The 18,488-nt window shown below is 41.2% G+C and overlaps 1 protein-coding gene across 4 annotated transcripts in view; it reads left to right on the top strand.

Moving 5' to 3' along the window:
- The first annotated feature begins 675 nt into the window (after positions 1-675).
- Positions 676-18,488, top strand: part of Ubxn2b (UBX domain protein 2B) — a 30,441-nt gene continuing 12,628 nt past the window's right edge. For all 4 annotated transcript variants that reach the window (XM_042270879.2, XM_042270881.2, XM_016007468.3 and 1 more), the window contains exons 1-5: positions 676-826; positions 3,458-3,561; positions 9,018-9,168; positions 10,503-10,586; positions 11,463-11,572. In XM_042270879.2, coding sequence (XP_042126813.1) covers positions 743-826; positions 3,458-3,561; positions 9,018-9,168; positions 10,503-10,586; positions 11,463-11,572 — 533 coding nt within the window. In that variant the 5' untranslated portion in view covers positions 676-742. The remainder of the gene's footprint in view (positions 827-3,457; positions 3,562-9,017; positions 9,169-10,502; positions 10,587-11,462; positions 11,573-18,488) is intronic.

The raw sequence follows: 18,488 nt of genomic DNA, 5'->3' as shown, positions 1-18,488 counted from the left end.
TCAACTTCTCTATCTGGTAAAATCTGCTGTTTTTTCAAGAACACGTCAAAGCAGCACACTGCAGCCTGGCACCCATGGTGCACAGCAGGTACCAACCCAGTATTCTCCATTCACATACAGGCCTCTCATAATACTCTTTGCAAAGCTTATTTACAGATTTATTCTGTTATCTGTTTACATCTTTCCCTCGCTACCTTTCAAGTTTCATAAACGCCAGGACTTCTTTTCTCAACCTTGGCAATCCTTGGGAGATTTAAGTGCCTGGGATAAGACAGGAAAGAGTTAAATCAATCCCGGCGGGGCGGGGTGGGGGGTGGTGGTGGGTTGGAGGTGGCTTAAGAGTCTCCATTTTCATTGCCAAAAGCTTTACTGTGTCCCTCATCCTCGATTCAGATCCAGGCGAAGGGACGGATGCACCATCCAGTCCTTGATAAGGGAAAAAGGGAGATTCGACCAAGACTTGAAAGTTGCAACGTTCATCTGTTGAGTAAAATGAACCTGGAAGTCAATGCTGCGCTCTAGGACAACTACAGTATCTCCCAGCGAGTGGCCGAGAGACTGCAGAGGGTCGGGAGGGCGCGCAGGCCGGCTCCTAAAGGAAGGAGTAGCAAGGACTCACGTAATACGACACGGCTCCACCCCCTCCCGAAGGGGTGGACACCGAGTGGCTCCGGCCCCCGGTCGCTAAGCAACCAGCCCCGGAAGTCGCGAGTCGGGGGCGGGCCCCGAGAGCGGGCGGAAGATGGCGGAGGGCGGCCGCGCGGAGCCGGAGGAGCAGGAGAGGGGGTCCTCGAGGCCACGGCCCCCGAGTGCGCGGGACTTACAGGTGCGCGGGCACGGAGCGCGGCGGCGGGAGGCGTGGGCGTGGCGGACGCGGGTCCGAACCCCTTTGTAGCTCGCCTTGCCCGGACCCTGCGGGAGGAGATGATTACCAGGGTCTCCCCGGGACGCGCTTTGCAGGGTGGCGGGCGTGGACACCAGTGCCCGAACCTCGGGCGCCGGGCGCCGGGTCCCTTTCGCACGCGCCGTGCGCGAAGCAGCTGTGTGGAATATCGTTTTGCGGGGCCGTCTGGCTGATCCCGATTGATGCCGCCTGCCTTCTGCAGAGTTGCTATGGCCAGTGCCGAGTCAGCTGTCGCTTAAAAAGTGACTTAAAAATAACGCATGTTGGTTTGTTCTCCTGGATGCGCTTTCAGATTTGAAGACTTACACATCAAAAACAGTTTCTTTTTCTTTGTTTCTTATCAAAAAGCTGCGTTTTTTTTTTTTTTTTTACAGGAGAGAGCTTAAAACAATTCAATCTGAGGTTAGAGCCTACTTGTAAGCGGCAGTCCATAAACCAGTGTAACAGAAATAAAACTCGGTTATGTTATGACGCTGACATTAGCCAGCTGAACACTTGTCCACTAAATGCTGTTTTATCAGTCGCTAACAATACGCACTCATTTTAGGCATTTTTCTATCTCCTCATGAGATCATTGATAAAATGCAACAATTAAACATATGTTAGGGGTTATAGTTAAGAATGAATGAGCCTGATTTCTCAAACCTTCACAGAGCATTTTTAATAGCTGGTCTTCATTCTTTAACCAAACATACTGACCACTTGCTGTTACAACTTTGTGCTGAAGCTTTGGGGAATTTGGAGATCTATAGGACATCAAATCCGTAAGTAGTGGTGGATAGTGTTGTATGGTATTAAATTTTGTGAAAGACCACAGATTTGAAACAGGCTTGTAAACTAGCCTTAATAGCCCAAACCAATGTAAAGTTATAATGGTATTAATTGAGCATTGGTTGGTAACAGGTGACTCTGAAGCCACTTAACTAGTTGTCTTAGTCAAGGTTACCATTGCTGTGATGAAACACCATGACCAGAGCAACTTGGGGGAGAAAGGGTTTTATTTGGCTTATGCTTCCGCATCACCGTTCATCATCAAAGGAAGTCAGGATAGGAACTCAAACAGGGCAGGGACCTGGCTTGCTCTTCATGGCTTCCAAGCTTGCTTGCTTATAGAACCCAGGACCACCAGCCCAGGGATGACGCCACCCACAATGCACTGGGCCCTCCCCCATCAATCACTATTTAAGAAAATGCTCCATCTTATGGAGGCATTTTCTCAGTTGAGGTGCCCTGTTCTCTAGACTCTAGCTTTGTTAAGTAGGGTAGTAAAGGATGAGAGACAAGAGTGATGGGATGGACCTGATCTTGACAAGAGTTTTGATAGGCATTTAAAGATGTAAAAACTAACCTCAACGATGGTCAGCAGTCCACCAAATTTACAAAGTAAGTGCCTAAGTTAAAGTTTGGATCCAGCCCAGAGAGAACAAGGGGTGTATGAACATAGGAGGGAGAAGGGGGAGATGATGGAATTATATTTTAATTTCCAAAAAATAGGGTCTATGTAAAAAAAAATTTAATTCAGTTCTTAAGAGGTCAGAACCATTGATTTGCATTTCTAGGGAAATTGCCTTTTTAGAAATTCACAAGTTGATGCATCTGTGAGAGATAGGATGAAGGAGGAATAAAAACAATTAGGAAAGAGAAAAATGGTTTCTAGGTGTCTTGAGTGTGTATTTTCAATGTGTTTATTTAAAGGTCTAGCTAGTCTTGGTTGGCCAGGGGATGTAGCTGGGTGTTAAGAGTGCTTGTCTAACATGTATGAGACTATGCCTGCATCCAGTTCCCAGCCCTGGAGAAAGACTGGCTGAATTGTGCCTCAGTTACTTATTCTCCTTTCCCTTCTGAGGAAAGAATATGCAGAGATAGTTACTTGGTGGAGGAGAGGGTTTGATTGTAGAGGGTGGCAGCCGGCTTGAATAGCCACTAGGAGCATTAAGGAAATTTGTTTTGTTTTGCTTGTCTTTTGAGACAGGATCTCTCACTACACGGCCCTGGCTGTCCTGGAACTCCCTGTGTAGACCAGGATGGCCCCAGAATCACAGACATTCTGCTTCTGCCTCCCAAGCACTGGGATTAAAGGCATGTGCCACTATTGCATGGCTCTTTTCCCAGAACTTGATGAAATTTATGTCTGATAGACTTTTAAGCAATACTTTTGAACTTGTTTTATGTACTTGGGTTTTGAAAATGACTAAGTGAAATTATATTGTGAGATTGATTTAGAGAAATTGGCAGTAGCTTGAACTGTCTTCAAAAATTCTTTAAAACCTGAAAGAAAGTTACACAGGTCCAAATGCGAAAATAGTGTGTTGCCAAACTCAGTTTTTGAAATTATTGACTAGTTAATTAAAAAATTATGATAACAATTTTTTTCTGTCATAAGGCAGTTTGATTAATTGAATACTATGAGACCTCATGAGTTAGGTTGTTTTGGGAAGACAACATCTTTTGAGGGAATTATTAATAGTTTCAAGTTAATGCCTGTTGCTCAGCTGTCTAGAAGTCTGTTTCCATTGCTAACTGGATAACACGCCCATCCGTCCTTATGTGTAGTTGGCCTTGGCAGGACTGTACGAAGAGGAAGTGAAATGCAAGTCTTCCAAGCCTGACAGACCTACAGCTGCAGCCTTTAAGAGTCCGCGGACACTGCCCCATCGGTGAGTGTGGCCTCCAGTCGTCCGCCCTGCGTAGACACGAGCCTGGACTGATTTTAAGTGACCCTGAGGATTTTTTAAGTTAAAAGTTCTTGAATAGATAGATATAGAGATACTATTCTAAAGTTTTTATAGTCAGCAAAAAGAAACTTCTAAAAAATTACCTTGGTGTCTGATATTATCATAGTCACCTTATAAAATTATATCTTGAATCCTGTTTTCTCAGGCATGATGGCTCTTGAATATTTTTGTCATGAGGCTCATTGAGCTCTGATGAAATGTCTAGGCCCTTTCCTTCCAAAGTAGCATCCATGTGCAGTCTTGTCAGTTGAGTCCAGTGGGTTTCTCACCACCGTCCGTGGGACTTCTGTGAGTCCTTGGTCCCCAATGAAGAATCTGTAAATTCTGAAGTTTCTGTGTGTGCTTCTGTACTGTGATGCCTAGTCTAACAGATGATTTCCTGGGATGTATTTGTTATCATTAAAATCTCTGAGCTATAAAAAGAACAGACAAGAGGATTAGAAGATAAGGATCACATATATTGTATCGTGAATATTATGATTTTTCTGGTATTACATTATAGAGCAAACTTCAATTTTCTTATTATCTCTCATTCTCAAAAAATGTAGTTTTATCAGAAGTAGAAAAACCCCCTGGATATTAGGTTTTGTCACTTCACATTCTTTTTGTAGGGGAGACAGTAATGATATGTATCTTCCAGTACTTGAATGATAAGGAAAAGCTTTATAGTTTCTCCCCTATATTTTCTTTTACAAATTTTAAAGCCCATAGAAAATGTAAAGGCTAGTAAAATGAGTAAACACTAAATGTTTCACTTTTCTTCACTGGTGGTTAAGGTGTCACACAGCATTGCCCTCACTCACGCATGCTGACAACAAATTATAGCCAACATGACACTTCTAAATATTTCATTGTGCATCCCCTAAGAGTAAAGTATATAACCTACGTAACAAAGTATAGCTTGAAAGTTAACAGTGGTGCCATGATGTCACTGCTTCCAGCAACCTTTGGGAATTTGGGGACCCAACTAGAGACTGCTCATTGCTTTTGATGTTTCCTGTGTTGAGTTTTGGATGCAGGGCATGCTCTCTTCTTCTTCTTTTTAAATCTGTTTTTAGCTTACCTACATAATCTAAAATTTATTACATTCACTTTTTAAAAAAGTATACACCAGATGTCTCAAAATGTCCCACATTCTAGATTACTGTTTCCTCATAATTAGATTCTTGTTAAACATTTTTGTCAAGAGTACTAGATAAGTGATACTGTCTGCTTTTTATTATATCACATCAGGAGCCATATAATTCCAAGTTTTCCCACTCTTGGTGATATGCTCACTTGGTTAAGGTGCTGACCACCACATCACTCCATTGTCAGGTACAGTTTGTCTTTGTAATCAGCAGGTTGGTATCTCGGCATGGTTTGAATATACTGTCCTTTGACTTAACCCTTATTTGTTAGATATATGAGTATACGTAGATGTGTGTAATATTTTAATTGCCTCCTTAATGTATATATTCCTTCTCCCTCCCAATTTTTTAAAGTATTTAATGTGTTTCTGTACCTAAGTTTTGCTCATTTAGTATTGCTGTGTTTAGTCTTTGGCTCCCTAGCTTGAGCACATGAGAATGACTTAATTTTGCTTTTAGTGCAATAAACCTAATATTTGAATTCTTACAAGATTGATGTGTAAATATTTTCCTTGTGCTTCACGGATTAATTCTGTGATTAGGAGTTCAAGGTTGTCCCAGGCTGCCAAGGAGATTCAAGCCAGTTTGAGCTGCCTCAAAATACTAAGGTCTGTGGATGTGGCTCAGTGGTAGAGTTTTGCCTAGCATATGAAAGGCCTTGGGTTCAGTCCCTAGAACTCCTTTTTCTAGTGGATGAATTTACTTATGCACTCTGAAAAATTTTGTTGCTTGTAGTTTTAATTTGATAATGCTCTTTTGTTTGTTTTGTTTGGACATGTCATGGATTAAACTTAGTATGCCACACACATTAACTGTATATACTTCAACTACTGAGCTGTACCTTTCCAACCAGTAGTATAGTTACTAAAGACTTTTGGCTCAAGTTTGACCTCAAGAACCATTTACCACTCAAAAGGATGAGTTTTTTTTTTATAAACTACTGAGACAGTTTAATCACTTAAGGTACAGTGCATACAGAGATCATTAGCAATCTTTTTTGTAAGCATGATACTATTTTCACTTCATACAACAATTTGTACTTCCCTACTTTACATTCAGTGAGAACATTTGCCCTGTTTGCTGTTCCACATAGCAGCTGCTCATTGCCCGTCCTCCTAGCGCAGTATTAGAAATCAAAAGTTGTATGTTGCTTGTCATTTTGTTCTTGTGATTTTCAGGGTATCATATGTAGCCTAGGCAGGCCTAGAACTCACTGTCAGTCAGGCTACCCTCAAACAGGCAATCCTCCAGCCTTAGCTTCCCAAGTGTTGAGATTTCCAGAGACTGCTAGCACCACCACACCTGGCATACTGACTTTTTAAGCCAACTGTACTGGTTAGTTTTTGTGAGCTTGACACAAGCTGCAGTCTCCTGGAAAGAGGACTCTCAATTGACTCCATCTGACTGGCCTATAGGCATGTCTGTGAGGGCATTTTCTTGATTAATGAATTATGTGGGATGGTCCAGCCCATGTGGGAGGTGCCATCCCTGGCAGGTGGTCTTAGGGTGTATAAGAAAGTATGTTGAGCAAACCATAGAGAGCAAGTTAGTGAGTAGCATTTCTCCATGTCTCAGCTTCAGTTCTCACCCCCAGGTTCCTGCCATTACTCCCCTCAGTAATTGATAACATGTATAATGGAATAAACCCTTTTCTCCCCCAGTTTGTTTTTGGTCAGTAGAAACTAAATAAAACACCAGCGTATTTTCATTATCAGAAATACTGGATATAGTGTGGTCTATGTGTTTAGCCTACAAGAAGTGTGTAATCTGTAGAAAAACCTTCAGGACAGTTTGACAGCTTCTTTAACAAATTGACTCATGAGAGGCTGTATACAAGAAGCAAAATGTAGGCCATGTCCTCCACAGATCATGTAGCATTGTTTTGAGAATTAAAAAAGATGGACTGTGCAATATGCCTAGCATGGGCCTTAAACAATGACTACAATCTAAGTCCACCTTGAAGGTCAGGGACGAAGAGGTGCAGACGAAGAGACAGGAGAGCACAGAAGGAGAAGCTAAGGACCAGTATAGATTAGTGGCAAGTGAGAGATGTTGGGGAAGTGGAAGTGCAGCCGGGTTGAGCCTCATGGATACATCACCCGTGCTGTCACACAAGTCTCGACTCCTATGAGGGCCTTGTGCTGGAGTAAATGCTTGGCTCGTTAGTGTGTTTTGAGTGAGGGGATGTAGATGTTCATATTGCAGTTGGCTCCCGTTAGTGTGTTGCGTTCATTTAGAAGTCACTGAAATGCTAGTGTGCATTAAAGTTCATTCAGTGAAAAAGAGCCACAGCTACAAGACTGTTGCCTAAGCAGAGATGCCTCGCAGAGGCTACCCCCGCCACCTGGCGTGCGTGCGCATGTGCGAGTGCGTGTGCGAGTGCGTGTGCGAGTGCGTGTGCGTGTGTGTCTTTTTCATTGACCTCCCCTAGTGTGTTTTCTCATCTGGAAATTGGGGATCGTTTAGTTACAAGAATTGAATGAAAGTATATTTGCCCTTCGATATTGATTATTAATCCTTTTAGGAAAAACTGTATCTTTTAAGAAAAAAACACTATATCCTTTTAGAAAATAAATGTAAAATTACAGCAATGGGAGAAAGGATGTTAAGTGAGAAAATGGAAGTGGGAAATGTTACTGTACCAACTGTAGATACTCTTGGTCCTGTCTCCACAAGGAACGGCTAGAGAATTCATGAAGCGCCATCCAGCTCAGGGTGTAAAGTACTCAATATGGAGACTTATACCAAAGCTGAGGAGGCCTAAGAGACTGATCAGTGAGCCAAGACGGCACCCTGAGTCTTGCACCCTTGGAGATGGCTGTTTGGCTCTGACAGAGACGCCACTGCAGAGCATCGAGGAGGGAGTGTTCCGTGGCATAGTCCAGGGAAGACATTAGTACTGGCCTCTCCCTTACGTGACATGCAGTCATCAGGTCCAGATGGATCTCAGCTCTGAATATAAAAGTTCAGACAATGGGGCTGCTTGAAGAAAATACAGTGCTGCGTGATCTTAGGGGAGGCTGTAACAAGCTGGTAAATCTTCCCGTGACCAGTGTTCTCAGTTCGTTGTCACCAAGGCAAAGAGGCAGGATCGTTCACTTTGCCAGCTTGTTGACATGAGACGGGGAGGGAAGAAGCTGTATGGGGGCAAACATAGAGGAAGCTTGGCTCTGCTTTTCTGTTTGTCAGTTACCTGAGGCCATGTGCTGTCCGGTTCCTCCTCCCCAACACTGCTTATCTCAGAGACAGGCAAGCTCTTTGTTCCCTGCTCACTGCGCGCGCACACACACACACACACACACACACACACACACACACACTCACCGCCCCCAGTGTGCGGCGTAAGCATGGAAAGAAGGCTTTGTGGGTTCTAGTGTGCTCAGTGACACTGACGAGTGGCGCCCCTCCCCACGACAGTAGTGGCATTCTGCTGCTGTGCACACTTGTGTCCAGGTAGATTTTCTTTGACTTGCAGGAGATGAGAACTGCCAGTTCCTCTGTATCTCATTTGCCAGTTTAGGAGAAAACCTTGAAGGGAACCTCTGTCTCTTCTCCAGGGCTGTTGTAGTTTTTCACTGTTGCTCTGTGAGTTAGTTTGAATTGGGAACTAGAGTAGAAGGTATGGGAAAATAAAAAGTGAACTCTATCACCTTATACTGGAAGTCTCTGTGATACTTCCTTGATTAAATGTTCTGATATCCTGAGCAGAAAAATCAGTCATGAAAGATTAGAATATTAATCTTAGGTGAATAGAAATTTATGTTTTGTAGCTGTTATGAAGTTAGAGTCAGGGCAGATCTTAGTTACTACATAGGGAATATATGATGTTATTTACACTGGGAATTGTAATGCAGTAGGTCTTTCTCCGAAGAATAAACGTTCATTGTATAGCCATATGGGGCAGGGCAAGAGTAGCCCCTGGGAGTCGACAGTGCTTCCCCACCACAGGAGAAGAGCTTGCTCTGTGAAAATAGGAATCCCTAAGCAGTCACCCAGGGCTGAGGGAGGAAACAAGGATTCTAGTTGCTGTGTTGCTTCCTGAAATTGTCAGAATCTCCACAAACTCAGAAGGGATACAAACTATCCCTATTTTATATTTGCCTGAGTTCCCTCTTAAAGTTACATATCTCTGAAGAACTTGGGTACTTCTTAATAAATAAGAGTTATTTCATATGACTGTGTAGCTTCTTATTATAGAGTAGTTTATGTCTATTCTGAGTTTTTATTTATGAGCTGTGATGTTTAAAGGCTTTATTCAGGTGAACAGGAATATGGTGGATTACATATAGTTCAACCTCCAACTGGGAAAATTGTGAATGAACTTTTCAAAGAGGCAAGGGAGCATGGGGCCGTCCCTCTAAGTGAAGCTACAAGATCTTCAAGTGATGACAAAGCCAAGGTCAGTGCTGTCTTAACTATCTGGGACGTTAGAGGTGCTTGGACGTGTGTCTTGGTAAAGCCTTTCCGATCTTGGATTGTTGGGAATGACTGTTCTCCATGAAACTTCAGTTTTAGTCTTTATTTGTCAACAGCTAGAAAACTTCCTTCTGTCAAGCCTTGAGGTCATTTGAACATTTCCAAGTTCTCCACTTCTGTTTAAAAAAAACAAAAAAAGCATGGAATTGATTTAGTATGTGAAACAAAGCAAGGTTGTAATTTAAAGCACATTTGTGATGCAGTAATTAAGAGAAAAGCCATTTCTCCTCAGATTATCCTACCTGAAGACTATGTATTCAGTATAGCAAGATCAAAAGTGTGATCATAGCTGATGTGATATAGTTAAGATCAAATTGTGACCATAGCTGACTTACTGTAGCTAAGAAAACAGCTTAAAATGGAGGCCATCACAAGAAACCAGAAATGGCCACAGTGCAGAGATCAGCAGGTCATGGGGAAGCTCAACCCCAATAGATAACACAGCTCCTGCATCTGTGGCTCAGGGAATGTCTCAGAAGAGGGGGCAGAAAGACTGTAAGAGCCAGAACACCAGGAAGCCTGCTGGGAAACAGTCTCCTAGAAGTGGCTGTGTAAACAGGACTGGAACAATGACAGTTTCAATGGGCATGTTAGCATGGAAGGGGAAAATTGCATGTGGTCACACCCCTAAAAAACGACAAGCAACTATTGACTGCTGGGAAAAGGAGAATTACCTCTCCCAGGGATGCGTCTCTTATTGGTTATCTAATATGGAGTGATCAGCCTTGAAACCATATACACACCACCAACAAAAACATGCAGAATGAGATATGGATTTACATAACGTGTATGTATGTAACAATAATAAAAAGAGGCTATCAACTTGAGGGGCTGGAGGGGGGAAAGTGATGTAATTTCTGTTTCAATTAGAAACATCAAAAACGTTTAAAAGCCTGTAAAATACATACAGAATTCTTTGTTATAATTATTTTATGTGTGTGCTCATGTACACACATATCCACAACCCACATGTGGTAGTCAGAGGACAGCTTGTAGGAGCCTTTTCTCTCCTACCATGTGGCTTCTAGGGATCAGACTAAGTTATTTCACATTTTGAGTTGCTAATATTTATATGAAAACACATTTAATTTCTCACATACACTTATTTATAACTTAAGGTCTTCATTCCATTTTATTTTCCTAGTCACTATGAATCTGGCCAATAATTATTTGTCTAGTTTTGAAATATCAAGTATACGAATAATGTTTTGACTATAAGCCATAGTGAACTCTTAACCCATTTATCATGTATTTCAGTCATTTACAGGTGGAGGATACAGATTGGGCAGTTCCTTCTGTAAGCGTTCAGAGTACATCTATGGAGAACATCAGCTGCAAGATGTAGGTACAGTCATCAAAATGTTCAAGCATTCACCTCCAGTTCATAGATTTCTCCCCTTTCTGAATTAATTGTTGACACTATAAATACAGTCTCTTATTAGTTTTTGAAGTATGAGTTAAAGAACCTGTGTGTTTTTAGTCGCAATATTTCTACTGCTATATTAGAATGTATAATTTTTAGGGTTTTGGTTTTTTTTTGGTTTTTTTTCGAGACACGGTTTCTCTGCGTAGCCCTGGCAGTCCTGGAACTCACACTGTAGACCAGACTGGCCTCAAACTCACAGAGATCTGCTTGCCTCTGCCTCCTGAGTGCTGGGATTAAAGGCGTTTTCTACCACTGCCCAGCAGAATGTATAATTCTTAACATTTTTTCTTTAAGATTGTATATTTTTATAATACAACATGAATTAAATTATAAAAACATTTGAAATCATTTCTGTTGCATTTGGAAATATTAAAATTACACATTTATTTTAGATATTAGCAGTATCTTAGAAGGTTTCCCTTGCCCCTTGGTGTGAATTTTTAAGCTGTAGAACTAGAGAGATTTAGAGTGTGGATGAAAGGTCTGAATCACAGGTTCCAAATGGAGTCTGTCTTCTCGATGCTTCTGTTTCCTCAGTGAGCTCTGAGTGATTGCTCAGAGCAGCCTCCACCCATGGGACTTTGATATTTGCAGCTATTTTCAGTGTTTTAAGCTAAAAATAAACCTGCTAACTAAACACATGGACACACATGTTTAGCTTTGACTAAAACAAATATCTCTGTATTTTAAGGTAAATTAATCAGGTAGTAAGTTAGGAGAGACAACATTGAAACTTAAAATTGTTTGGAGATGAATTTTTTTTTTTTTTTTTTTTGCCCTGTCTCCAAAAGGTTCAAGTTTTGCTGAAGCTGTGGAGCAATGGTTTTAGTTTAGATGATGGAGAATTGAGACCTTACAATGACCCAACAAATGCTCAGTTTTTGGAATCTGTTAAGAGAGGGTAAGATGAATTATTTGTGTTCTCTTTATTATGTTGAATAGAACTATTTTGAGTATGTCCATACATGTTCCTGTTACTACATATATGTACATGTGCATGTGGAGGTCATAGGTCAATCTCAGTGGTATTCTCTTACTTGCCTAGAACTTATCAAATAGGCTAGGCTGGCTGGTCACTGAGCCCCAGGGATCTGTGGCCCACTACTGGAATACCAGCGCATAGTACCACATCCAACCTTGTTACACGGGTTCTCTTGAGTTGGAGCTCATGTCGTCATGCTTGTGTGGCAGCTATTTGACCAAGTAGCTTGTCTCCCCAGGCCCTGTTTCTCTTTTAACTGTTCTGTATACACTACTAGCTTTCAAGAATAAATTGCTATAACATATTCCATAAGTGACTTTGGGGAGGTGAATCTTTGTGGAGAAAGGACATTGGATGATTGTATCTCAAATGTGATGACACTGTGGGCTTTACTCCAAGAAGAAATATGTTAATAAATGGAGTAGCTCTATCTGCCTATCCATTAAGCCTCTGTCCAGCTTACTGTTGACAAGATACCATGACGGGGCAACTTATAAAGGAAAGCATGTGATGGGAGTATACAGTTTCCGAGGGTGAGTCCATAATCATTATGACTAAAAGCATGGCTGTAGACAGGCAGGCATAGCAACCACTCAAGCAATAGCTGAGAACTTACGTCTGATCCACAGGCATGAAGCAGAGAGCCAGCTAGGAATGATGTGAGCTTTAAAATCTCAAGCCCAGCCCCAGTGACGTACCTCCTCCAAAGCCATGAATTCTGATCCTTCTCAAAAGTTCTGCCAACTGGGGACTGAGTATTCAGATTTGAATCCTTCCAGCGTTGTTGACTACAACACACTTCTCTCTCTTAGGCTCATTCCTCTCCCTGTCAGCAGCTCTCTTTGGCAGATATCCCATGGTTTTGGCATCTCCAACATCTTGGTTCACCAGTTGGCCTCTCTGGGTCTCCATGTGGGGACACACCTGTCCTTGGCAACTCTTCTTTTTTTTTTTTTGAGACAGCGTATCTCTTGTCTAGTTTTGGTGCCTGTCCTGGATCTTGCTCTGTAGACCAGGCTGGTCTTGAACTCACAGAGAACTGCCTGCCTCTGCCTCCCGAGTGCTGCTATTAAAGGCGTGTGCCGCCACCACCCGGCTCAGCAACTTCTCTTAAACCCTGTTCTCCTGTATCCTTTACAACTGTAAAGCTAGAACCCTGTGGCCAAAGCTGCCAGATTTTGCTGCCTGCCTGGGATGGAATCTGGCTCCTCCGTTGAATTACGTGTGCATAAGTTTTGATTTGTTGTTGCTCATTAGGAACAGGTGACACTGTAGGACTTTCCTCTTCACAGGCTGCAGGATTAGCTGGGTGGGGTTTCCCTGAGGGTGCCACTCCCTTTATTCCCTTCTCCTTATCTCCTTCAGCACAAAGCATGACTCCACCATTAAATTTCCCACTGCTTGCTTTCTCCTCAAACTGTACATCTTGTATTTCTTTTTGCCCTGCTTGCCCTTCTTCATTGTAGACCTACATAAGAGTGACCACTAATGACCACTTGACAGTCAATACTAGGCTCTCTTGAAATCACCTCTGTCAACCAAATTAGTCCAAAACTGTTCAACTTAGCCTCAGGCAGATTCTTAGGACTAAGCAAAAACCAGCCATATTCTTTGCCAGGATATTTCTAGCCCAGTTACCACTGTTGTTCCCCTCTGAAATCCTTGAGCTGAGCTTCCATAGTCCACATTGTGCTCAGCTTTACATCAACCATGTTCCTACTAGGATGGTCCACTAAGTTCCACTACAGTACTCAACAAAGTGCTGCATGGTCAGGCCTATCATATCAATACCCCACTCCTGCTGTGGAGTTTTTCCTAAGTAGAAATACAACTAAAGACATAAGGTCAATGATGAGTTGTGAGGTTACGTAGCAGGAAAAGCCCACAGAGAAACTGAAGGTAGAGCCCTTTTAATGAAATTTGACCAGGAGATTGGCTGAAGTGGGCTAGGGATAAAATTCTTTGAAACAACAAAGGAGCGCTGAAGGAAAGATACTGTAGAAAGTGAGTCAGTGTATATTTTTATTTAAATTTTGCATAGATCAAGGATACCTAACAAAGGCAAGAAATGCTATCAGTAGAGTGTTGAAATGGTAGCAAGTACCTGGACAGTGTTATGTAGTTGAAAACTAAGAGCAACTAGGTATGGAAATAGTCAAGTAATATGTGAAAACCAACATTGCTGTTCAGTTCATGCTCTAACTTCAAGGAGATAGAAAAAAATGTTAACTATTTGCTAAAGTTAATTTTCGGGCAAGAGGGATATTCAATGGGCTTTAAAATCTGAGCCACACCATATCATCAAGTATAAATAATGATTATAGTCTCTTTACTGAGAATATCAGTTAGCTAAGATCCACTAGCTCTTTCTTAAAATATTTGGTAATACTGTCTTTATTGCCCTGTGAGAACAACTGTTAGGTAGTGTAATCCACTTATACACATCACTTCTCTAAAACTTGATATATTCTACCTTACATATATTAAATATAGGAAAGTAATTTTTCATAAGTCAGAAATGCCTATCAGTGATATTTACATTATTTCTTTAATATAAGCTTATATTTCAGTTTATATATGCCTAATTCATCAATCTAGCACTTCCTATGTGATTATAACAGGTATAAAATTACCATAATGAAGTGTGTGGAGTTGTCAGCTTAATTACTATAAGAGACATTTCATTCAAGAACTTAATAAAGTTCCAAACAAAATAAAGTGTAATTTAAATGGTAGGTACGTTCTTGGAAATGCAAGTGATCTCAAAAAATAAAAGTAGGAAAACCTCCAAAAGTACTTAGTGATTTTTGCTTATTTATAGGACAGAAATAGGCCTAAATATTATGAGAGTTGTTACCCACATAAATCTCTGGCACTGTCTGATTCTGTCTAACTATGATACTGTCCTCAGTGTAGAAGACGCCTTCCATAGCCATGCGTTCGACAGCCTCTGCCATTGACACTGAAGCATGGTGGTGCTCACTTTCCTGATAATCAGAAATACCTTTATCAGTTTCTGACTCCCTCCAGGATGGAGTTAAAAACAATGATTGCTGCCAGGGATGGTGAGTCTGTGTACCCAAGACGAGTCCTTGTATAAGATAAGACCGCTTTGCAGCGCAGAGCCTTTTTAATTTCATGCAGTGCAAAGATGTGAAGAATGAAGACCCTTACTCACTGTTGGTGGAAGCGTAAACCTATGCGGCCACCAAGGAAATCTGTATAGAGATTTCTCCAAAGGTGGAAAACTACCTCCCATGACACATACAATATTTTCCTAAAGAACTCTAAGGCAACATACCATGGAGATATTTACATCTGTGTTTATAAAGCACTGCTCACAGTAGCTCAGAGATTGGAGCAGCCTAGATGTTCATCAGCAGATGAATGGATTCAGAAAATGTGATAAATATGCAAAAAGCAATTCTCTGAACTGGAAATAATGTTAGGCAATAGCAGCCAGGCTCAAATAACATCTGTTTTCTCTCATATGCATCATGGAGATTTAAGATTTTATATATAGGTAGATATATGTGTTTGTGTTTATATATGAGTACATAGATCATGAAACTAGAAAGGGGGTCATGAGAAGGGAAGAAGAGATCTTAAAGTCAATGGAAAGGGAGATTAATCAGTACATGTGAAATGAAAGTAGAAGAGAGGCAGTCTATTTCCAGTAAAGAAGAGAAAAGCATGGAGGACAGGAAGGCAGAGAAACCAGTAAGAACAAAATACAAGATATGTATGTATGCAGATGCCATAGTGAAATCTGTTACTTTCTATACTAACCTAAAAACATTTATTTTATTTTATTTTATTTTATTTTATTTTTCTCTTATATATTACATCCCAACCACAGTTTCCCCTCTCTTCCCTCCCTCTAGTCTCCTCCCCCATCTCCCCTCTTCCCCAGATCCACACCAACACAGTCTCTTCTCAGAAAATAGCAGGCCTCCCAGGGACATCAACCAACATGGCGTAATATGCCACAATAAGACCAGGCACATACCATCACATCAAGACTGGACAAGGCAACCCAATAGGAGGAAAAGGGTCCCATAAGTAGGCAAAAGAGTCAGCCCTGCTGACTGTTAGTAGTCTGACAGTGACACAAGCTACTCAGCCGTAACATACATGCAGGAGAACTAGATCAGACCCGTACTGGCTCCCCAAGCTCAGTGGGGCACCAGGAGTCCTGGTCAGTTGATTCTGTGGGCCATGTCCTCTTGGTGTCCCTGACCCCTCTGGTTCCTGCTATCCTTCCTTCCCCTATTCCAAAGGACACCCCGCACTGTGCCTAATGTTGGCTGTAGGACTTTGTATCTGCCCCCATTCAGTTGCTGGATGATGTCTCCTGGTCTGTTTGATGACAATTTTTCTAGGCTCTGATCCCAGTATACTCTGCAGGCACGACAAGCTGCAGATTGAAGGTTTTTGTGGCTGGGTTGGTGTCTCAATCCCACCACTTGAGGCCTTGCCTGGCTGCAGAAGATGGCTGGTTCAGGTTCTGTGTCCCCCATTACTAAGAGTCTTTGCTACAGTTACTCTCGTGGCTTGCATGGGGTTTCCATTTCACTAGGTTTTCATCTCACTGCCAAAATTTTCCCCAATTTCACTAATTTCTCCCAGTATCCCCTTCTCACAGTTGATCCTCCTGTTCTAAACTTCCACTGGTCCCCAGTCCACCAGCAAAATCTGTTCTATTTCTCCTTCTCAAGGAGATCCTTGCATTCCATCTTGAGCCCTCCTTGTTACTTAGCCTCTCTCGGTCTGTGGATTATAACATGGTTATCCTTTACCTTACAGCTAATATCCACTTGTAAGTGAGTACGTACCATGTTTGTCTTTCAGTTCCATCCATTTGCCTGCAAATTTCATAATGTCATTGTTTGTAGCCGATGAATAATACTCCATTATGTAAATGTACCACATGAATAAAGTTTCTTTATTCATTCTTCAGTTGGGGAACATCTAAAACATTCTGTTGTTTGCAGTTTCTGGCAATTATGAGTAAAACTGCTATGAACATAGGTGAGCAAGTGCCTTTGTGATAGGATGTAGTGTCTTTTGGGTATATGCCTAGGAGTGGTATGGCTGAGTCTTGAGGTAGCTCACAATTCCCAGTTTTCTAAGAAACCACCATATTGATCCCCATAGTGGCTGTGCAAGTTTACACCCTATCAGCAGTAGAGGTGAGTGCTTGCTCCAGATCCTGGACACTATGACCTGTCACTTATGTTTTTGATCTTAGCTATCCTGACAGGTGTAAGATAATCTCAGTCGTTTTGATTTACATTTCTCTGATGGCTAAGGATGTTGAACATTTCTTTAAGTGTTTCTTGGCTATTTGAGTTTCATCTGTTGAGAATTCTGTTTAGATGTGTAACCCATTTTTTAATTGGATTATTTAGCTAATGTCTGGTTTCTTGAGTTCTTTATATATTTTGGAGATCCAGATATGGAATTGGTGAAAATCTTCTTCCATTCTGTAGGCTGCCTTTTTGTCCTATTGATGGTGTCCTTTGCCTTACAGAAACTTTTCAGTTTCATGAAGTCCCATTTATCAATTGTTGATCTTAGTGCCTTGCCTACGCTATTGGTGTTCTGTTCAGAAAGTTGTCTCCTGTGCCAATGCACACAATGCTGACATCCAGTTAGACCAGCACCCTTTGTTGAAGATGCTGTCTTTTTTTCTGTTACATATGGCTTCTTTATCAAAAATCAGATATCCATAAGTATGTGGATTTATGTCTGGATCTTTGATTTGATTGCATTGGTCAATGTGTCTACTTTCATGCCAGTGCCATGCTGTTTTTATTACCATTGCTCTGTAGTACAGTTTGAAATCAGAGATGATGATACCTCCAGAAGTTCATTTATTGTGTAGAATAGTTTCAGCTATCCTGGGTTTTTTGTTTTTCCATATGAAGTTGAGTATTATTCTTTCAAAGTCAGCAAAGAATTGTGTTAGGATTTTAATGGGGATTGCCTTGAATCTGTAGATTGCTTTTGGTAAAATGATCGTTTTTTACTGTGCTAATCCTACCGATCCATGAGCATGGGAGATCTTTCTACCTTCTGATATCTTCTTTAATTTCCTGCTTCAAAGACTTGAAGTTTTCATCATACAGGTCTTTCGCTTGCTTGGTTAGAGTTACCTCAAGATAGTTTGTATTATTTCTGGCTATTGTGAAGAGTGTTGTTTTCCCTGATTTATTTCTCAGTTCATTTGACATTTGTATATAGGAGTGCTACTAATTTTTTTATTTAAGTTAATCTTGTGTCTAGCCTCTTCACTAAAGGTGTTTATCAGCTGTAGGAGCTCCCTGGTAGAAATTTTGGGGTTACTTATATATACCATCATATCATCTACAAATAGTAATACTTTGACTTACTCCATTCCAATTTTTATCTCCTTGATCTCCTTTAGTTGTCTTATTGCTCTAGCTACAACTTCAAATACTATATTGAATATATATTGAGAGAGTGGACAACCTTGTCTTGTTCCTGATTTTAGTGGAATTGCTTTGAGTTTCCATTTAATTTGATTTTGGCTACAGGCTTGCTGTAAATTGCCCCTTTTTTATGTTTAGGTGTGTCTCTTGTATCCCTAATCTCTCCAAGACTTTTATTATGACAGAGTGTTGGATTTTGTCATAAGCTTTTTCAGCATCCCGTGAGATAATCGTGTGTGTGTGTGTGTGTGTGTGTGTGTGTGTGTGTGTGTGTGTTTCAGCTTGTTTATATGGTGGATTACATTGGCAGATTTTCATATGTTGAACCATCCCTGCATCTTGTTTTTATGATGGAATACATTGACAGATTTTCCTATGTT

This window comes from Peromyscus maniculatus, chromosome 2 (assembly GCF_049852395.1).
Source record: "Peromyscus maniculatus bairdii isolate BWxNUB_F1_BW_parent chromosome 2, HU_Pman_BW_mat_3.1, whole genome shotgun sequence".
NCBI classification, from domain to species: Eukaryota; Metazoa; Chordata; class Mammalia; order Rodentia; family Cricetidae; genus Peromyscus; species Peromyscus maniculatus.
Note: the sequence above shows the minus strand (reverse complement) of the source record. Positions and strands in the feature narration are given on the sequence as shown.